This window comes from Rhinoderma darwinii, chromosome 1 (assembly GCF_050947455.1).
Source record: "Rhinoderma darwinii isolate aRhiDar2 chromosome 1, aRhiDar2.hap1, whole genome shotgun sequence".
Classification (NCBI taxonomy): Eukaryota; Metazoa; Chordata; class Amphibia; order Anura; family Rhinodermatidae; genus Rhinoderma; species Rhinoderma darwinii.
Genome location: NC_134687.1, coordinates 187,208,569 through 187,230,448, shown reverse-complemented (window position 1 = coordinate 187,230,448; position 21,880 = coordinate 187,208,569). Strand labels below are relative to the sequence as shown.

General features: G+C 40.8%; 1 protein-coding gene across 2 annotated transcripts in view; it reads left to right on the top strand.

Moving 5' to 3' along the window:
- Positions 1-21,880, top strand: part of PDLIM5 (PDZ and LIM domain 5) — a 195,230-nt gene that overhangs the window by 9,957 nt on the left and 163,393 nt on the right. For both annotated transcript variants that reach the window (XM_075860656.1, XM_075860657.1), the window contains exon 2: positions 1,796-1,940. In XM_075860656.1, the coding sequence (XP_075716771.1) occupies positions 1,845-1,940 (96 nt within the window). In that variant the 5' untranslated portion in view covers positions 1,796-1,844. The remainder of the gene's footprint in view (positions 1-1,795; positions 1,941-21,880) is intronic.

Sequence of the window (21,880 nt, the reverse complement as noted above, 5' to 3'; positions counted from 1 at the left end):
TGAGTCAAAAACGTCTGAAAATACAGAGCTGTTTTCAAGGGAAAACAGCTCCTGATTTTCAGACGTGTTTTAAGCCACTCGCGTTTTTCACTGCGTTTTTCGCTGTGTTTTTTACAGCAGTTTTTGGAGCTATTTTCTATAGGGTCAATGTTAAACAGCTTCAAAAACGTCCCAAGAAGTGTTGTCCACTTCTTTTTCGCGGCCCAACGGAACAGAAAGCCATTTTTCCCTTTACAATCAATGGGCAGATGTTTGGAGGCGTTCTGCTTCCGATTTTTCAGCCTTTTTTGGGGCCTTTACGGCCCGAAAAATGTCCGAAATAGGCTGTGTGAACATACCCTTATAGTACATGTATTTTTTTTTTCCATTGGATAATTAAGTAATGATGTGGGTTTGGAAGTGAATGAAATTGTGAGAAAATGCCGTCATTCATTGTCTTGTAAAGTCAGGTTTGGAACAGAAAAATAATGTGGACTTGGTGCAACTAGTGACATTCCTGGATTTTTATAATAGTTTTACAATTCAGAGGTTATAACATTTTTGGTAATATAGATTTTTTACTATCCATTGAACTTGAGCATACCAAAGGCAGTCATGGGTGGGGGTATTTGTGGACACAATGGAGCATACTCTATATGATGTCATAGTTGGCCTTGAGTATTTTGTTGGGTGTACTAATCGGACAGAGTTTTAGCCCCAGCCAAAAAAATGAAGCTACAAACAGGTTCTAAGCAGAATAAAATACTGCGTTTTGTTCCCAGCTCCCAGCACCTGCTGTTCTAATGCTTTCTGCAGGGGGAAACCAGAGACCTGATCCTATAGCTTGCTTCCCTGGGAACCCCATGTGCCGCACTCACTGGTCACCGGCCAGCTGGACATACATACTGAACTGACAAATAGGCTTTTTCTGTAACTCTTGACTGTTTTTGCTGCTGCAGGAATTATACATGAAATATTATACGGACCTCAAGCACCTACTAAACGTGTTCTTCTTTTCGCTGACTTCTCTGTACCTCCATCTTATACATCATTTGATGGTAACTAGGGTTTAATTCTATTTAATGAGTAAACTCTTCTTCAAAAGCCACTTTTGATGTCTGGAAACTAGAACCAAACCCAAAGATCATTATAATGCACAGTATTAAATCTTTCACTTCCAAAGTCCTCTTTTTTTTTTACACACCCACATACATACGCAAGTGCATTGAGCATATTCTGCTGGTGGCATTAGGGGTATATTTAGTGCATTTTTATTTTATGATATATTGGTAAAAGAGAAAAGAAAATAATATGTTTCCCATTCTTGGAATTATTCGATTTGGTTCTTCTATATATTTTTTTATTATTATTTTAAATCACACATTCATTTTTCAATTCAGTGGATCCAGCAGGAAAGAAAAGACTTTCCTTTACGCTATGTTCACACTTATGGCAAATCAGTCACGTATTTACTGCAGGATCCGAAGCTTATCTCAGATTTCTGCCGCAAATGTGCAGGATTATGTGCAGCGGATCTGCATGCGGATAAGCGTTATTCAGTTAAAATAATCCCCGTTTTGAAATCTGCCAGCTTTTCTATGTGAAATCTGCGTCAATAATAACGGCAGGAGATCTATTCCAAGTATGAGCACATGTGGCGTGTTTGTTCATGCAGAAGCAGCCTTGTTCTGTAATAAGCAAGGCTAGGGATCCAATTTTTATAATCTTCAATTGCTGAATTGCCAATATTACTTTTATCTTGGTTAATTGATCATGAAATCATAATCATAACCTTTTTGTCATCTTTATTTTGCAGTTTGACATTTTTGGATATTTGGATCTTCCATTTCTAAACTTGAAACAATATGAGCAACTACAGTGTATCATTGGTAGGGCCAGCTCCCTGGGGATTCAGACTTCAAGGTGGCAAAGACTTCAACATGCCGTTGACCATCTCCAGGGTAAGCATATTTGATTGTTGCGTGTTTGGATGCTACGGGCATCATGTATCACCAAACTTCATAGTGTTATTTATAGACCCAAACGGAGCACATCTCTGCTGGGTGGTACCTATAACATTGAGCTTCCTAATTCATGAATGAATGCCAGAACTACAGCCTGGCAGAAATACTGTGACACCTAGGCAGAACATTGGGAGAGAGGAGGGAGTTCATCAAAATATAGATTTATGCACTGTTCATTCTGTTCCCCATGGGCTCTACATAAACTTTCAATAGTGGTTTCCAACTTTGAAAAATAAGATAATTCCGTAATGGCCGACTAGAACATTAAACCTTATCAAGAGGACATGTCAGGGAGTTCAATTTTCTGTTAGCACGAAATACTGGTGTTCAAGTGCTTCTGATTATTTGCAGATTTCTGCCATGGATTTGTATAAAAGTAGAGTAGAGCCTGTTGGACACCGTGAAGTCAGGGACTTCTAGAGCGATAACACCGGCCACAGGGTCGGGGATTCCGCTTCAGAAGTGCCTTATGGACACAGTGACGTCAGACACTTCTGAAGCAGAATCCCCGGCTACAGCGTTGCCGAAGCTGTGACCGGGGATTGGGGATTTCGCTCCTACAGGGAGCAAAAAAATACCCTCCTCCTCCTCCTCACATGCACTTTGCACTGTGAGGAGGAGAAGGAGAGAGAGCGAGCGACAGAAGACACGGGGACACATTCCAGTGATGGCCATGTATTACCCGGCCCCATAGACTTCTCTGGGAGCAGGGAGAACTGTCAGGTCCGTATTTCACACCGAATAACCACCTCTGTAAATTGAAAGCTGAAGGCATGCCTGGAAAGAAGTACACCACACAGAGTAATGTTGGTAGACATCTTTCCCTCAGTCAGCCAGGAGGAAGACAAACTTTATTCAGAACAAAGAAACACAGAAAAAGACACATGCCTCCTCCCTAGAGATGTGGGAGTGCCCAAGCCCCCCACCGGCTTCTCAGCTGCAAATTCTTATGCACACTCTTCTTGCATTCCAGGGGGCGGTGCCTTCCATAGGTGTGTCCGACATGAACAAAGAACTTATTATATATCAGTATATTACACAAAGAACTGAAATGTATATACATATGTGTGAGGATAATATTTTTCAAACAATATACATAGTAATGATCCCTGACAGAACGACCGAAAATAGGGCATGTCCCATTTTTTGACGGCCGGGTTTCCCGGGCCGTCAAAAAAATCGGTCGTGTGAATAACCCCATTTGGGGTCTATTGTTCCTACTGCGACGGCCGGCCTAAATATTCTAAAATGTTTTTAAATAATTAAGAAATACCACTCTTATATTACGATAGCTATTAGGGAGCTATTACGGCCCCTTATATCTGCCAGCTCCCCACCCATAATTGTCAGCCACAGCCCCCCTCCATAACTGCGCTGAATTCACACTGTGCACACTGCAGTACAGGGAGTTGTGTTATGGAGATGTGTATTGCCAAGCCTCATTGTAATCAGCAGGGGGTCCCTGAGAAGAATAGCCTCAGCATGTGGGGAATACACACCCGCAGCATGGCAATACATATCTCTATAATGACAATACTGTGTATTCAGTGCTGAGAGTGACAGGCTGCCTCCCTCTGCTCTACATCTCCTCCCTCTCCGTACAGGGAGAGGGGAGGGAGCATGCTCAGTTCACACTGCTGCATAGGAGTATAAAGGCTCGTCTCCCGTCCCATTTCTCTTATACGCAGTGCCTGTTGTACGTCCGTCTATAGAGCTGTTATTTCCAGCTTGGAACAATAGCTCTATAGAAAATGTCTGCCCCATAAAATAAATCAAAGAAATAATATACAATCAGAAAATAAAAGTAACTGAGAGAAAACAATATAATATAATAAATACTTTTAATTAGTAAGAATAATAAAAAACAGTGATCTATTTCCTTTAACCTTAAGGCCTCATGCACACGACCGTGGTTTTGCCTCCGCAATTCCACCGCAAATCCACGGGTTAATTGCGGACCCATTCATTTCTATGTGGCCATACCCACTATCCGTGTTTTCACGGCTCTCCGCATGTCCGCACATCCGTGCCGCAGAAACTCAGGACATGTCTTATTACGGGCCGCAAATGCGCTGCGGACATGCCAATAGAAGTCAATGGGCCCGTGGAAATTGCGGATACACCTCCGTGTGTCATCCGCAGTTTTGCGGATTTGCGGAAGTGTTGCTAGGCGACGACCGGGAATGAGTTCTGTCGTCATCCTGTTTTACCTAGGCTTTTTTTTTTTCATCCGCATTTTGCGAATTATATACGGATGAACTGCGGATTACATACGGATGAACTGCGGATGACATGAACACGGTCCTGGAATTTGCGGACCAGAAAAACACCACGGTCGTGTGCATGAGGCCTTAGACTGCAAATGTCTAAAGAGGCCTCAGCCTCATCATTCTTATTTTAAAGATGAATTGGTGTTTAAATTGAGATGGTTCTGGCTATATAGCTAGCTCACTTCTCTGACCCTTTCATAAACCTTCCCATTCAGCTCAGTTAAAGAGGCTCTGTCACCAGATTTTGCAACCCCTATCTGCTATTGCAGCAGATCGGCGCTGCAATGTAGATTACAGTAACGTTTTTATTTTTAAAAAAACGAGCATTTTTGGCCAAGTTATGACCATTTTTGTATTTATGCAAATGAGGCTTGCAAAAGTCCAAGTGGGCGTGTTTAAAGTAAAAGTCCAAGTGGGCGTGTATTATATGCGTACATCGGGGCGTTTTTACTACTTTTACTAGCTTGGCGTTGTGTATAGAAGTATCATCCACTTCTCTTCAGAACGCCCAGCTTCTGGCAGTGCAGACACAGCCGTGTTCTCGAGAGATCACAGGTCCTGCATCGTGTCGGCCACATCGGCACCAGAGGCTACAGTTGATTCTGCAGCAGCATCAGCGTTTGCAGGTAAGTAGCTACATCGACTTACCTGCAAACGCCGATGCTGCTGCAGAATCAACTGTAGCCTCTGGTGCCGATGTGTCCTCGCTCGTCCGACACGATGCAGGACCTGTGAGTGACGTCACAGCGTGATCTCTCGAGAACACGGCTGTGTCTGCACTGCCAGAAGCTGGGCGTTCTGAAGAGAAGTGGATGATACTTCTATACACAACGCCCAGCTAGTAAAAGTAGTAAAAACGCCCCGATGTACGCATATAATACACGCCCACTTGGACTTTTACTTTAAACACGCCCACTTGGACTTTTGCAAGCCTCATTTGCATAAATACAAAAATGGTCATAACTTGGCCAAAAATGCTCGTTTTTTAAAAATAAAAACGTTACTGTAATCTACATTGCAGCGTCTATCTGCTGCAATAGCAGATGGGGGTTGCAAAATCTGGTGACAGAGCCTCTTTAATCAGGCATGTCCTTTCAATATGGGGAGTGAGAAAAGCAGCAGTAGCACCACTTATCCCTCTGGGAAACATAGGGATGGTCGGATTTACAATTTCAAACCCGTCTGACAAATATCCTATGAGTAAAGGGACTGCATGATACAGTACCACTCTTGTCCATGGACTATATCGAGTACCTTAGCTCCACCCCATTCAAGTGAATGTAGCGTGAAACCCGACACCCGATGGACTAGGATGGTACTGTTTCTCATCTCAGGCAACCCCTTTAAAGGCTATGTAAACCTTCTAAATCGATTTTTTTTATTTTTATTAAAAAGGTCAATCCGTGGTTGTGCAACTTTATTTTTCGTTTTCATTAAAAATTATTTTTACTTTTTTTAAATACAGCTGCTCTGTATTCTGACACTGAACCCACCAGTCCCGTGTACCTGACGGGTACAGGATTCTGCATACAGCTGTTCTATATACAGAATACAGAGCAGCTGTATCTCATAAAGTAAAAGTAATTTATAATAAAAACTAATTATAAAGTTGCTCAAAATACACTGATTGACCTTTTTTATTTAAAAAAAAAATCACTTTTAAAGTTTTACATAGCTTTTAAGTTACACAATCAAAAAACATTAATCTTCTGGTGTTCTGATGTGCCCCACAGTCTGACGTTGTTGGTTCTTCTAGTAATTTGTTACTCCACCATTAAAATGGAGTAATCCATTAGTTTTTTTTCAAGAAGTCACTGGAAATATGATATAAAATGTGTATTTCTTTAAAGCAATGCATAGGTTTCTGTAAAAATAAAATTATTAGAAAGAAAAGATTAGTTTTGAGTATGCTGAGGCATTTTTAATAAAAATCAAAGGTTCTGTCTGGTTTGTCATTATCTGGCTCCCAAGGGAGTTTCATTACCATTGGCAGACACAGTAAGTGTAGGAAGCAGAGGAAATTAGTGGGAGCCCTGTGTAGTAACGGGAAGGATGACAACATTGAGCTCTTAGAGACTGCAATCAGAAGAAGCATGGAAAGATCTGTCAGTGCTCATTTCACCGTCAGCATGTTTTCCATGGAATAGGTCTGTAGAGGTTATAGAAGCCACTATCAAATTAGAATTATGTGATACTGTGCGTGTCAACTTTACGTGGATGTTTATGTGGATGTCTGCCCTATAAACACGACCCCTGTTAATATGCTCTGTTAGAGGGGGAGGGGGTGTCCCTTGTTTGAGACCGCTCTTTGCGAGCCAGAACGGAGAGCTGAAACTCGGCAGTCCATGTATTTTACTGTGCGCCCAACATCTCTTCCTTGTCTCTCCTCCGCCTAGGTCAGTTGGTCTGTGCTCAGCCTGTGGTTGATGACCTCTGATTATTCAACCCTTTCGCTGCCAAGGGTTTTTAGACATTTTGCGCACCCGGACATTATTCACATTTTTGACATGTACAAATAAAACCTAAATTACAAAATAAAAAAAACAATCATACTACAACCCCCATACTCATATATTTTCTAAAAGTAAAAACAAGTCACATTGTCAAAATACCACTTAGCACTTTATACATACAGGCACCATTATGCAATATTGTGTGAAATATTGTATTATTGTTTTATAAAACTGCATAAAAAATTATATATGTGTACACAAGCAGATAATTAGATGCAACGCACATACATACCATTTATGCATATGTCTATATGCACATGGCTCCATAAAATCACCAGAATTGAAGAGACCGAAAATTGCAGTCATCTTGTCGTGCTGCTGGCAGCTATATTGCTCCAGATGTTCAATGTTCATATATACCACAACTGTTTACATCAACAGAGATGCTGAAATGAAGGCCATACAATTTTTGGCTGTCATCCACAAATGTTTGAAAAATGTATACTGCACACCATAAACAGCCACTATGCTATCAAAATATTTTTTTTCTTGAGAGCACACAGCATACTGTGTATACCAATACAACTTAATAATGTACACACACCAAAAATTGTGACTAAAATGCGTACTCAAGCAGACCCTTTATGCAAACAAAAAGGACTCTGCAAAAAGCTGTAAGGCTCTATTCACACGACAGGGTCCGAGTGTCGGCCGATAAAAACTGCCGTATTGGGACTTTTTCCCGGCCGTTTTGCATCCGTTCCGTTTCCGTTCCGGGCTGTGTTTCCATTTTTAACAGCCGATTTTGACCCGTTTTGCATAAAATCGGATGAATTGCATTTGTAAATTTTTTGCCACACACTTCCCTCTGTAGATACTGCCACAGCCCCCCTGTAGGTAGTGCCACACAGCCCCCCTTGTAGTTAATGTCACACAGCCCGCTGTAGGTAAATCACGCGCTCTAGTAATAATCATTATCACTATGACTGTAGCGTGTAATGGGTATCGCTGTAGAAGCGGTCAGCAGATTTAATGCTAAAGCTCGGGTACAGACAGGATAGGGACATTGTAAAATGTATAAACTTTTGATCTTTGTGTGTGGTGCGAGTGCTTGATTTAATTGACATCGTTATTCGGATGCTTCTAAACAGCTGGGTCGTGAAGTCCATAAACTGCCTAATTAGGCTCAAAGGGGTGATTGGATAACCTGCTGCTCATCCTCTCACTCCTTTTCTGGAAAAAAAGACCCCCCCCCCCTACATATGTGACCCAGAGCTCTGTGATTAATAGCATGACCAAAAGTTTAGAAGCTCTACAGCCATACAGAGACAATAGGAGAATCACAGATTCTCCTTCTCTTCCTGCATCCTGCTAAAACCTACCCCCCAACACAGGCTGAAATGAGAGCTGCAAGTATATGCGGCTCCTACTTCAACCTGCTGTAGCTCAGGCTGCGATCTATGTATTGTTTTAAAGCGGATTCCAGCCTGAGCTGGAGCCGTTAGTAGCAAGGACGGATCATATCCTTGGCTTCTTAAAGAGGCTCTGTCACCAGATTCTCAAATCCCTATCTCCTATTGCATGTGATCGGCGCTGCAATGTAGATAACAGTAAAGTTTTTTGTTTTTTTGAAAAACTTTCATTTTTGGCCATGTTATGAGCTATTTTATATATATATGCAAATGAGCTTTGAAATGGACAACGGGGCGTGTTTTTTTTCGTATGTCCAACTGGGCGTGTATTGTGTTTTTAACTGGGCGTGTTTACTTGTTTTACTAACTGGGAGTTGTGAATAGAAGTGTATGATGCTGACGAGTCAGTGACCAATCAGCATCATGCACTCCTCTCCATTCCTTTACACAGCACATAGCGTTCTTAATAGAACGATGTTCAGCCACATACACAAGTGTCCTGATAATGAATACACATGACCTCCAGCCTGGACTTCATGTGTATTCAGAATCCTGACACTTCTGAATCTTTTCTGTGAGATTCCAGCAAGCCACGCATAATCTCGTGAGATTACGAGGTAAACAAGAGTACGCGTGGCTTGCTGGAAATCTCACAGAAAAGATTCAGAAGTGTCAGGATTCTGAATACACATGACGTCCAGGCTGGAGGTCATGTGTATTCATTATCAGGACACTTGTGTATGTGGCTGAACATCGTTCTAGTAAGAACGCTATGTGCTGTGTAAATGAATGGAGAGGAGTGCATGATGCTGACTGGTCACTGATTCGTCAGCATCATACACGTCTATTCGCAACGCCCAGTTAGTAAAACAAGTAAACAGTATTTTATTACTGTAGCATACATTCAATTCTTTATAAATCATATAGGGCAAATTGATTTTATTTATGTTGGCAGCCACATACAGGCAAATTGTACTTTAGCTGCTTCCCTATGACTACAGTATTATACTAAGTTATTCACACTGCTTATCGCTAAAAAAATACATGGACTTCCTCCTCATATTTATGTGCGTAAATATGGCTACAAGCCGAAGTGAGGAAAAGCTGAAAACGTGAATGTTTTGACTTTGGTTTATACGCTGCATTTTACTAACATGGATTACTGTCTCTTTGGGTTGTAGTATTCTTGTTTGCAAGAACATATTTTTATCATTTTTAAGTCATTTTTTTTTTTTACTTCAGACACTAGTAAATAACAAGAAATCAAATATTCTCACTCTGCAATACACACACAGTTGTGTCTTCTCAAACATTTTTTGGGGGGGAATAAAGAACTCAGTAGGGTGTTGGCCTAATCTAGCGTTCAATTCCTGTCCAGACAGCCTTCAATGTATCACATATCACCAGAGGGCAGTTCCCTTTTGAAGAAATTCTAATTTGTCTTGTCGGAAGTTTGTGATTCTAAATTTCAAAGTAGCTGAAAGATAGCTCTCACAAGTGACACGTGATTAGGAAATAAGTACTGGATGTCCGTGGGCTACAAAAACACATTACCATGAAGTCTGGTCAGATATAATACATGGTGATGATCAAGAAGCTGAAAATGTCTTTATGGCTATGGTCACAATTAAAAAAATGAATCGAAATATCACAATAGAAACCGCATGCAATTTTGCAACAACTGTGGAGGAGATACATATATAAAAAATATGCAAGGGTTCGCTCACCACGTTTCCACTGCATTATTTCATGCATTTATCCGGACCACGTTGCCAATGAAATTGGTGCTTGAAGATATCCTGAGACAAGTCTTGAGTCTTCAGCAGGTATATAAGGCAATGAACAGGGAGAAGAGTTATATCCAGCACTCTTGTAAAAAAAATAGGTTTTATTTGGTCATGTTAAAATAATAATCCCGGGACCACGCTTACGCGTTTCAAACCTCTGGGGTTCTTAAAGAGGCTCTGTCACCACATTATAAGTGCCAATAGTGTTTTTTATTTTGAAAAACAATCAATTTTGAGCAAGTTATGCACAATTTTAGATTTATGCTAATTAGTTTCTTAATAGACAACTGGGCGTGTTTTTACTTTTTTACCAACTGTGAAGAGAAGTGTATGACACTGACCAATCAGCGTCATGCACTTCTCTCCATTCATTTTTAGCAGTACTCGTAACACAGCGTGATCTTGCGAGATCACTCTGTGCAGTCACATACTCCCATATTAACTTTACCGAAGTGTCTTGGGAGTGAATAGACATCACCTCCAGCCAGGACGCGATGTCTATTCACACTCCCGACAATTCGGTAAAGTTTGTGTGAATGACAGCACACGTGATCTCGCGAGTACTGCTAACAATGAATGGAGAGAAGTGTATGACACTGATTGTGCATAACTTGCTCAAAATTGATCGTTTTTCAAAATAAAAAACACTGTTCTCTACATTACATCGCCTATCAGATTACGTAGTAACACTTATAATGTGGTGACAGAGCCTCTTTAATCAAGCTATGATTAAGAACCCCAGAGGTTTGAAACGCGTAAGCGTGGTCCAGGGATTATTATTTTAACTGTCCTGTCTTTTTAACATGACCAAATAAAACCTATTTTTTTTTTACAAGAGTGCTGGATATACCGCTTCTCCCTGTTCATTGTGCGATCTATATTATTTAAACCAAAGTGTAAGCAAATTTCAAATGTATATAATGATAGAATTATCTCCTGCTGATCTTGCGTAATGGCTCTATATCAGTCGATGGGCCCCTACTCTACCTCTTTTATGCCTCTGATGTCATACAGGCATACATACTTTGTAATGATCGATAAAATTGTGGCACGCCTTATTACATACGTATTAGGGCCCATTCACACGAACGTGAATAACGTCTGTATGCTGCGCATGGAAATCACGCGCAGCAAACGGACCCATTGATTTCAATGGGGCCGTTCACACATGCAGGAGTTTTCACGCAGCGAGAGTCCGCTGCGTGAAACTCACTGCATGTTCTATATCGGTGCGTTTTCACGCATCTACGTGCCCATTGAAGTCAACCAGTGCGTGAAAATCACGCACCGCACACGGATGCACATCCGCGTGAGGTGTGTGATTTGCGCATAGATTTAATTGAAAATAATAGAAAAAAAAAAGATGTGATTTGCGGGTGCGTGAATACTGCATGCCACTCGCTAAGCACACTAATTGATAACGCAACACACACTGACCAGATTCACGCGCGTGAATCTGAAACACTCGTGTGAATGTAGCCTTACAGAGGTATTGGAGGTGGAGGAAGTTTTCGGCATAAAGCAGTACAATACAGAGGCAGGATATAACACACACATAGTGCTTCCATGTGCTGCTGTACAGGCTCCGTGCACAAAGCTCTGCCATGTGAATGAGGCCTAGGACTGCTGCAGGATTGTCTCTATGGATTGAATATAAGAAGCATGGCTATAGAGGGCAAGGTGCAGTACATATCTTATTCATACAGACTGATTGCCTATATGAACCAGCAGGACATATACAATGTAAGCAATTTATAACTAGTTCACATTAGGAAGTTTGAGTGCTCCATTTATCGTGTTTAACTGTTCAGAACTTCCCAAAATAAATACATCTGCATGCTGACATGGGCTTCCTTTGTACAGCTGCCCATGGTGCTTGGCTTGAACATCTGAGCGTCTTGAATAAAAATAAAGGATTTGTGTAACATCTGCAGCAGTAGACGCCCCTCACTGATACTGTGAAGCTTCTATGCAGAATCTTTAGACATTTCCAGCCTGTTATTCCAAAGGGAAATCATTATCTCTGCTATTTAGAATAGTGCTTTGGGTTGTGCTCCTTAGTTTTCGGTCCAGCACATGTTTGTATACACCTTCAGACAGCTATTCAGATCGGAGGAGGAACCCACATGGGAGTGCCCTCTAACTAACTGGCAGGTTAAATGTGACTTCCTGCTGTCACTAGAAGAGTTCAGTGCAGGAGCAAATGATATGGGCACAATGACTGACATTACATTTGAACTATGGCTGGCTTTGTAAGAGCATTTTGGCATTATATGGGCACTATTTATGGGAACTGTAGCTGGCATTATATGAACTCTATAGTGGAACACTTGAGTTCATTATATGGGTACAGTGGCTGTTGTATGGAGATTATATGAGCATAATGCAAAAGTGACTTGTACTGCTCATCAGGTCAGCATACACCTAGAAGTGGTCAATTTGCCATAGTGCTAATGTATCTAAGTGTAATTTAATCCTGCAGTATGAACTGCCAGCTATGGAGAGCATTAATAGCTACTAGGGCTTTGCCTCCGCATAGTTCCCCCAAAAAACAAGTTGCCAGAAGAATCGATTTGACCTACACTCCTCGGCTTGGTTTGTTCAAAGTGTTGGCAAAAACTGACAGTTGTTGATGTCCTGACCTGTCAGTTTTCTTACCATCTCATGATGGCTTGTGTTCCTGATGACTTCTTCTTCCAATGGTCGACTCCCTTCTGTTTGAAAATCTGCATTATGCTCTGACGTCCGTGCGGAAAATGTTCAGCAGCACGTGGATGTGGTTTTTCATCCTTAAATCTGGATGGAAACAAATCCAATACATGTGCAGGGACTTTAAACTGGAAATAGGACTTTTTTTTTTAAATCTCCCACCCTGGGATTTTTTGCTGCGGATTCGCAACAGTTGGTATTTGTTGCAGATTTTTACATTTCCTTTGTGCTTGATGGGGAAAATTCTTAACCAGTACACAACCTTTCCGCAACCATGTGAATTATGCTGCAGATCAAAAAATTTGCACCGCAGCTGAATTTCTACACAGAAATTTTCTGTAGAGTGTGGATGAGATCTGGTAAAATATCAAGCACTTTGCTGCTACTTTACTACACTGCGGATTTTCTGCCTGCAAATCCAGATGGAAGCTCTGCAGCAATTCAGTTATTTGTAAACATATCCGAACAGTATAAAATGAAGCTTTGACAATGTTTACAGACGGTACCGCAAGCTGTTTCCCACAGAAAGAATTCTAGGAAATTCCTACCGCTTCCTGCCTGCCCCACATACTGTAAATTAATGGGCTAATAAAATGGTCCCCGTACCATTTGCCCGTTCATTTTCGTGCTGCCTCTGATGGTTCTGTGCACTCCTGCACATAGTGCTATCGCCTGGATAGGGCTGTCACACAGACAACTTGTTCTCATACTGTGACAGGGAACTGAAATAATCAGTTCCCTGTCTGTAAAAGTCCTGAATGCAGTGCTAATATTGAGCAATGCTACCCCGAATGCAGCAGCCGCTGCTTCTACTATTGTGTAGTTGCTAGGGAACCCATAACGTCAAAATATGTAGCATTCCAAAAAGTTAAACTTTGCTCTGGGCATCAAGGCTCAAAACACCTCTGGTTATAAAAGGGTTAAAGAAGCCATTAATAAGCTAGCAGCACAAACTGCATGTATTTATATGTACTTATTTAAAGGGAGTCTGTCCCCAGAAATTGCCCTATAAAAGCAGCAGCAAAGTGATATATTGTAGCCTCACCTGAATATAATGCTGTTTTCATTTTTCAGGTGAGTGGCTCCAATGCAGCGATAATAACTTTATTTTTCATATGCAAATGAGCTCTTTGGAGCAAGAGGGTGTCACCATTGCTCCAAATGGCTCTACCTTCTATCCCCAGTCCGTCCCTCCCTCACTTCTTTGATTGACCGGGCGAGGCAGTGTAGAAGACAAGATCACGCCCGGCCCCATATTCTTCTGAGCGCACCCGTGCCTCGGCTTCCGAATCGGCGCAGTACAGCAGTGAAGTTTCACGGGTCGAATTAGCTCTACTGCACATGTGCCGATTATGTTACGCTACACCCGGGTGGTGTACTGCGCTCGCGCCAAGGTGCGGGCGCGCTCAGAAGAATGCGGGGCCAGACGTGATCACGTCTTCTACACTGCCTGGCCCTGTCAATCAAAGAAGTAAGGGAGGGAGGGACGGACTGGGGATAGAAGGTAGAGCTATTTGGAGTAACGGTGACACCCTCGTATCTCCAAAAAGCTCATATGCATATGAAGAATAAAGTTATTATTGCTGCAACTGAGCCACTCATATGAAAAATGAAAACAGGTGAGGCTACACTATATCACCGTGCTGCTGCTTTCATAGGCCAATTTCAGGTGACAGACTCTGTGTGCACAGATTACAGACTATGTCTGCCATTAACAGACCGGAAAACCCTCTTGAACAGTCTGCCATTTAATGAAATATTGTCATTAACGTGTATGGCTGGAAAATGTGTACGGATAGTGCGGTTATTCTTCTTGAATAATTATAAATGATATGCAGATCCTTGAAGTCTTGGGAAGTGCTCAAGAGTTCACGTTGTTGGCAGGAAACTATTAACAGCGGCTTTCCTAGAATTCTTGAGTATCTCTATATGCAGCAGAGGAAGGGTATTTCTGATCTTCATTTCCTTTTATTATTTGGGATCCTTTCCCAGTAGTCACTTGAAAAGTAATGCCCACAAGCAGGTCATAATTGGTTAACAGCTGTTTTGTAAATGTTTGTAATGAAGAATGCGTAAATTATCGACACGAAATTCCTGTGGCAGTTTTCAGTAATTAAGTCATCTGAAAATGCAATATATTGTAATGCTTGATGCTAATGCTTGATATACTGTTTTGCTTGTATTAAAAAAATCCTGTGTTTAGTAAAATCAAATAATTGACATAAAGAATGAAAGCTATATAGTGGCCAAACTGCTATTTAATGTTGAGTAGGGGACTGGGATTATTAGACATACAGCACTGATGTCATACAAATCTAAGCATCTGAAGGAACAAGAACAATTAGATGGCCCAATAATAATAATGAAACACAATTTTACCATAAATAAATAATATGATCTACATAAAGTCTGTCCTTAAATTGCTTATTTAGCCCTTTGACTGGTCATGCGCTATGTGAAAATTGGTTGCAAAAGACGTCTCAGGACAGAAATTGATGTTATACCGTTTAGATATGCCACCCATATTCGATTGGTAGTGTTCCGACTGATGTGATTCCCAGCCAGCGCTAGAATAACATGGCGTGGCGCTATGAAAGGACTGTCCCACTTGATCTCCTGCCGGCTACATTCAGCTTTCTCCAGAGGCCGCATGTTCAGTCCATTGTAGTCAATGGCGATCATGCGACCTCTGGAGAAATTGTTGTAGGGTTGTACTCACATGTTTTAAAAGTTGTTGATGCTTCTATTTGTGGGTGTTCCTACCTCTCCTTCATTCTTTAAGTTATTACTGTAGATGTGACTGAATGGTTCACATCCTGGTAATATGCAAAATATTTGAATAATAAAGTGTTAAATGTTCTTTAGTTTCTCTGGCGGGTGGCTGTTTTACTATGTTTTAGGTGAAGTTTCTTTTAAAATCATAATGTTGGGCATTTAATGAGACATCCTTGGAGTGTAAGACACGCCATCTTTCATCTATACCAGCACTTTGTTGAATCTTGCACATTAAAGCCAAAAAAAAATCTAGTTTGACCAGTTATTTTAATTAGCACATTGTAGACGCTGACTCTTCTTACCGAATCTTTCAGTTTGTGTAATAAATTGAGTCACAGCTATGAGCTGATGGGCATTGCTATAGCCCTTCTTCCCTCTGTCTTCAGTGCTTGTTATATTGATGCCAAGGGAGCATCTGCTGGGAATTTTAATTCCCTGCAGCTGCTCTATTCTATTTCTAGCAATGCTTCTACTCTAAGGGTATGTTCACACGTACAAGTCCGATACGCCTGAAATTACGGAGCTGTTTTCAGGAGAAAACAGCTCCGGAATTTCAGACGTAATGGCATGTGCAGGCGTTTTTCGCAGCGTCCATTATGGACGTAATTGGAGCTGTTTTTCTATGGAGTCAATGGAAAACGACTCCAATTATGTCTCAAGAAGTGACAGGCACTTCTTTGACGCGGGCGTCTTTTTTACGCGCCGTCTTTTTACAGCGGCGCGTAAAAAAAATGACCGTCACCACAGAACATCGTAAAGCCCATTCAAATGAATGGGCAGATGTTTGCCGGCGCATTGGAGCCGTATTTTCGGACGTAATTCGAGGTTAAAATGCCCGAATTACGTCCGTAAATAGGGTGTGTGAACCCAGCCTTAAAGGGAGAAATTCAGGTAATAATTCCACTATATATAAGAGAATTTTGTATATTTAATGTAATACAGTTTTATTGATCAAAACCACAACTTCGAAATCTAGCCAATATGCAGGTGAAAAACCCAGATATAACAAATCTGTAGCAATGTGGGTAACGCCAGGATCACAAACACTGCATCAAAACTCTGTGTGTGATCCTGGACTAAGGTGTCATACTGGCATTCAGTTAATCAGTTAACACATATCCATATATTACAAGTAATTAATATAGTATCAAAAACATAAACTATTATCACAAGATTATTCATATATATTTAAAGTGCATCATAAACACATCCATATTTTTTAATGTGAAAGGATAAAGACATCATACACGCGACCGCAGGCTATTGACACTCCATGTTCTGCTGTATGGTGCTTTTGTATGGCACCAGGTTATTGATATTATTCCCTAGAAGCAATGCTTTTAGTGGAGAATACCTTCGTAATATGGTATTCCATGGAGCATGTCCCCATTTTTTATTTTTTTTTACAGATAAATCCAACATAAAAAAAACCCTATATGCCCAGTATGATATCAGAGATTTTTCAAGGTAAGGTGGGGCAAACAGACTGCTATCGATACTGTATTATAGCTTCATAAAACTCAGAGCTTGGAATGAATTGTAATTTGTTTGTTTGGATATGGCCGTAGACAAACAGATATGACAGGATCAAGTCTTCATATCGCGGTCACAAATTACAGAGTGCCTTGTAGTTAGCAAATTTACAACTCACACATTTATATCATATGTATGATAGGTGCAGGTCCCACCGATCCCCATCCTGCCGGCTGCCTGTATCTAGATGGAGAACGGATGTTCGTGGTCTGTGCACGGCTCTCTCTATTGAGTACTATGGGAGTTATGTAAACAGCCATGATTGCTTACGATTACTCTATTCCTGGGATGTGGACATCTGTTCTCCGTATACAGTTAGGTCCAGAATTATTTGGACAGTGACAAGTTTTGGCAATTTAGCTGTTTACCAAAACATATTGAATATACAGTTATATAATCTATATGGGCTTAAAGTGCAGACTCTCAGCTTTAATTTGAGGGTATTCACATCCTAATTTGAGGAAGGGTTTAGGAATTACAGCTCTTTAACCCCTTAAGGACGCAGCCTAGTTTTGGCCTTAAGGCTCAGAGCCCATTTTTCAAATCTGACATATTTCACTTTATGTGGTAATAACGTCGGAAACCTACCCAAGCGATTCTGAGATTGTTTTCTCGTGACACATTGGGCTTCATGTTCGTGGTAAAATTTGGTCGATATATTCAGTGTTTATTGGTGAAAAATAGCAAAATTTAGAGAAAATTTTGCAAAAATTGCATTTTTCAGAATTTAAATGCATCTGCTTGTAAAACAGACGGTTATACCACCCAAAATAGTTACTAGTTCACATTTCCCATATGTCTACTTTAGATTGGCATCGTTTTTTGAACATTCTTTTATTTTTCTTGGACGTTACAAGGCTTAGAACATAAACAGCAATTTCTCATATTTTTAAGAAAATTTCAAAAGCCTTTTTTTTAAGGTACCTCTTGAGTTCTGAAGTGGCTTTGAGGGGCCTATGTATTAGAAACCCTGATAAAACACCCCATTTTAAAAACTAGACCCCTCAAAGTATTCAAAACAGCAGTTAGAAAGTTTTTTAACCCTTCAGGCATTTCACAGGAATTAAAGTAAAGTGGAGGTGAAATTTGCAAATTTCATTTTTCTTGCTGAATTTCAATTTTATTCATTTTTTTTTCTGTAACACAGAAGGTTTTACCAGAGAAACACTACTAAATATGTATTATCCAGATTCTGCAGTTTTTAGAAATGTCCCACATGTGGCCCTACTGCGCTCGTGGACTAAAACACAAGCCCTAGAAGCAAAGAAGCACCTAGTGCATTTTGAGTCCTCTTTTTTATTAGAATATATTGTAGGCAGCATGCCAGGTTTGAAGAGGTGTTGAGGTGTCAAAACAGTAGGAATCCCCCAATAGTGACCCCATTTTGGAAACTACACCCCTCAAGGAATTCATTTAGGGTTGTTGTTACCATTTTGACCGCACAGTTTTTTCACAGCACGTATTTGAATTGGGCTCTGAAATGAAAAAAATGTCATTTTTTCCAATAAAATGTCATTTGTGATCAAAATTTCTTATTTTCACAGGGAACAAAATACCCCATTTTGTTGCCCAATTTGTCCTTAGTGTGGCAATACCCCATTTGTGGTGATAAACTGTCGTTTGGGCCAATGGGAGGGCTCAGAAGGAAAGGAGCGCTATATGTTTGTTGGAGTCCAGATTTTGTTGGATTGGTTTTCGGGTGCCATGTCGCATTTGCAGAGCCTCAGAGGTATCAAAGCTATGGAAACCAACCAAAAGTGACCCCATTTTGGAAACTACACCCCTCAAGGAATTCATTTATGGTTGTTGTTAGCATTTTGACCACACAGTTTTTTCACAGCACCTATTTCAATTGGGCTGTGACATTAAAAAAATGACATTTTTTCCAATAAGATGTAATTTTTTACCAAAATTTCTTATTTTCACAGGGAACAAAATACTCAATTTTGTTTCCCAATTTCTCCTGAGTGCATCAATACCCCATTTGTGGCAATAAACTGCCGTTTGGGCCCATGGGAGGCCTCAGAAGGGAAGGAGCGCTGTGTGTTCTTTGGAGTACAGATTTTGCTGGTTTGGTTTTCGGGTGCCATGTCGCATTTGCAGAGCCCCAGAGGTATCAAAGCAATGGAAACCCACCAGAAGTGACCCCATTTTGGAAACTACACCCCTCAAGGAATTCATTTATGGGTAATGTGACCATTTAGACTCCATAGTTTCTTTACAGAACTTATTTGAATTGGGCTGGGAATTTAAAAAAAATATATTTTTTCCAATAATATGTCATTTTAGCTCAAAAATTCTTATTTTCACAAGAAATAAAATACTCCATTTTGTTGCCCAATTTGTCCTGAGTGCGGCAATACCCCATTTGTGGTGATAAACTGCCGTTTGGGCCCATGGGAGGGCTCAGAAGGAAAGGAGCGCTGTGTGTTCTTTGGGGTACAGATTTTGCTGGATTGGTTTTCGGGTGCCATGTCGCATTTGCAGAGCCCCAGAGGTATCAAAGCAATAGAAACCCACCACAAATGACCCCATTTTGGAAACTACACCCTTCAAGGAATTCATTTATGGGTGTTGTGACCATTTTGACCCCATAGTTTTTTCACAGAACTTATTTGAATTGGGCTGGGAATGAAAACAAAATTATTTTTTTCAAATAATATGTAGTTTTGGCTGAAAATTTCTTATTTTCACAAGAAACAAAATACCCCATTCTGTTGCGCAATTTGTTCTGAGTGCCGCAATACCCCATTTGTTGTGATAAACTGCCGTTTGGGCCCATGGGAGGGCTCAGAAGGAAAGGACCACCATTTGGCCTACTGGGGATTTTCTAGTGCGAAGTCATGTATGCAGAAGCCCCTGAGGTACCAGTACAGTTGAAACCCGCAAGAAGTGACCCCGTTTTAAAAACTACACCCTTAAGGCATTCATCTAGAGGTGTAGTGAGCATTTTGACCGGAGACCTACACCCCATAAACTGTAATGTGGGTTCTCCCGGGTATGGCAATACCCTACATGTGGCTGTTATCAGCTGCCTGGACACACAGCAGGGTCCAGAGAGGAAAGACGAGAGGGGATAAGCTGTGTGGAGTGCATCAGGGTAAGTAAAATTGGGGTAAATTATAAACCAAGGGATGTATGATAAATTTTAAAACACTTTCATACAAAGCTCTGGTTATTCGGGACACGTGTCACATTGATATATTGTGTCATCCATTATCGCCCTCTTATAGCAGACTTTGCACCTCTTTTGACTTTTTCCCTTCTTGCCAGTTTGGGGAACTTCTACTGGAAAGTGTTGCACTGGTACGATGCGTGTGGGCTCGCTTCCAGAAGTACTGGGTGCCCCCCCTTCTTGGTCCCTAAAGATTAGGTTCTTGATAATCACCTCTTGAAATTCCAGCAAAGTTCCCGTCTGGCCTGCACATCGACGTAGCATGTACGCATTGTACAATGCCATCTGTATGATTTGCCCGGCCAGCTTCTTATACCACACCGCATGGCGCTGTAGGGCTTCAGGGCTTGATCTTACAAGTCCATCCCTCTCATGTACCTATTGTAGTCCAGGATGCAGTCTGGTTTGGGGGTGGCCTTTCCTTCATATATCCTAAACCTGTAGGTATACCCTGATGCACTCTCACAGCTTATACATCTTCACGCCATACCTTGCCCTCTTACCCGGCAGGTACTCGCGGAATTGAACCCTCCCTTTAAAATGTACCAGGGACTCATCAATAGAAATACACTTCTTGGGGGTGAATGCTTGGGAAAACCGGGCACTGGAACGGTCTAATAGGGGTCTCCGTTTATACAAACGGTCAAAACTGGGGTCATCTCGGGGTGGGCACGGCTCATTATCAGTATAATGTAAGAAGCGAAGTATTGCCTCATTTATTTATTTTTTTAGGTTCCAGTTCAGTTCTGAAGTTGCTTTGAGGGGCCCATATATTAGAAACCCCTATCAAATACCCCATTTTAGAAACTAGACCCCTCAAAGTATTCACAACAGCATGTAGAAAGTTTATGAACCCTTTAGGTGTTTCACAAAAATTTAGAGCAAAGTAGAGGTGAAATTTACATTTTTTGTCAGAAAATCCTCTTTATACCATTTTTTTTATAACACAAAAGGATTTATCAGTGAAACGCAAATTAATACGTATTGCCCAGATTCTGCAGTTTTGAGAAATATCCCACATGTGGCCCTAGTGCAGTAATGGACTGAAGCACCGGCCTCCGAAGCAAAGGAGCACTTAGTGGATTTTGAAGCCTCTTTTTTATTAGGCACCATGTCCGGTTTGAAGAGGTCTTGTGGTGCCAAAACATTGGGAACCCCCCAAAAGTGACTCAATTTGGAAACTAGACCCCTTGAGGAATGCATTGTAGTTTTCTTGGGGTGCATGTGACTTTTTGATCAGTTTTTATTCCATTTTAAGTGGCGCGGTGACTAAAAAACAGCAATTGTACTATTGTTTTTTTTTCATTTTTTTTACAGCGTTCACCGTGCGCTATAAGTGACATATTCACTTTATTCTGCGGGGCGATACGATTACGGCGATACCAGATGTTTATAGTTTTTTTTTATGTCTTATGGCGTTTGCACAATAAAATAAGTTTTGTAAACAATCATTCACTTTTTGTGTTACCTTATTCTAAGAGCCAGAACTTTTTTATTTTTCAATCAATAAAGCCGTGCGAGGACTTATTTTTTGCGTAACGAACTGTAGTTTCGATCAGTACCATTTTTAGGTACATGCGACTTTTTGATCTCTTTTTATTCCATTTTTTGGGAGGTGAAGTGACCAAAGAATTGTGATTGTGGTTCGGTTTATTATTATTTTATTTTACGGCGTTCACCGTGCGGGATAAATAATAAAATAATTTTGTAGTTCAGGCCGTTACGGACGCGGCGATACCAATTATGTATAGTTTATTTGTTTG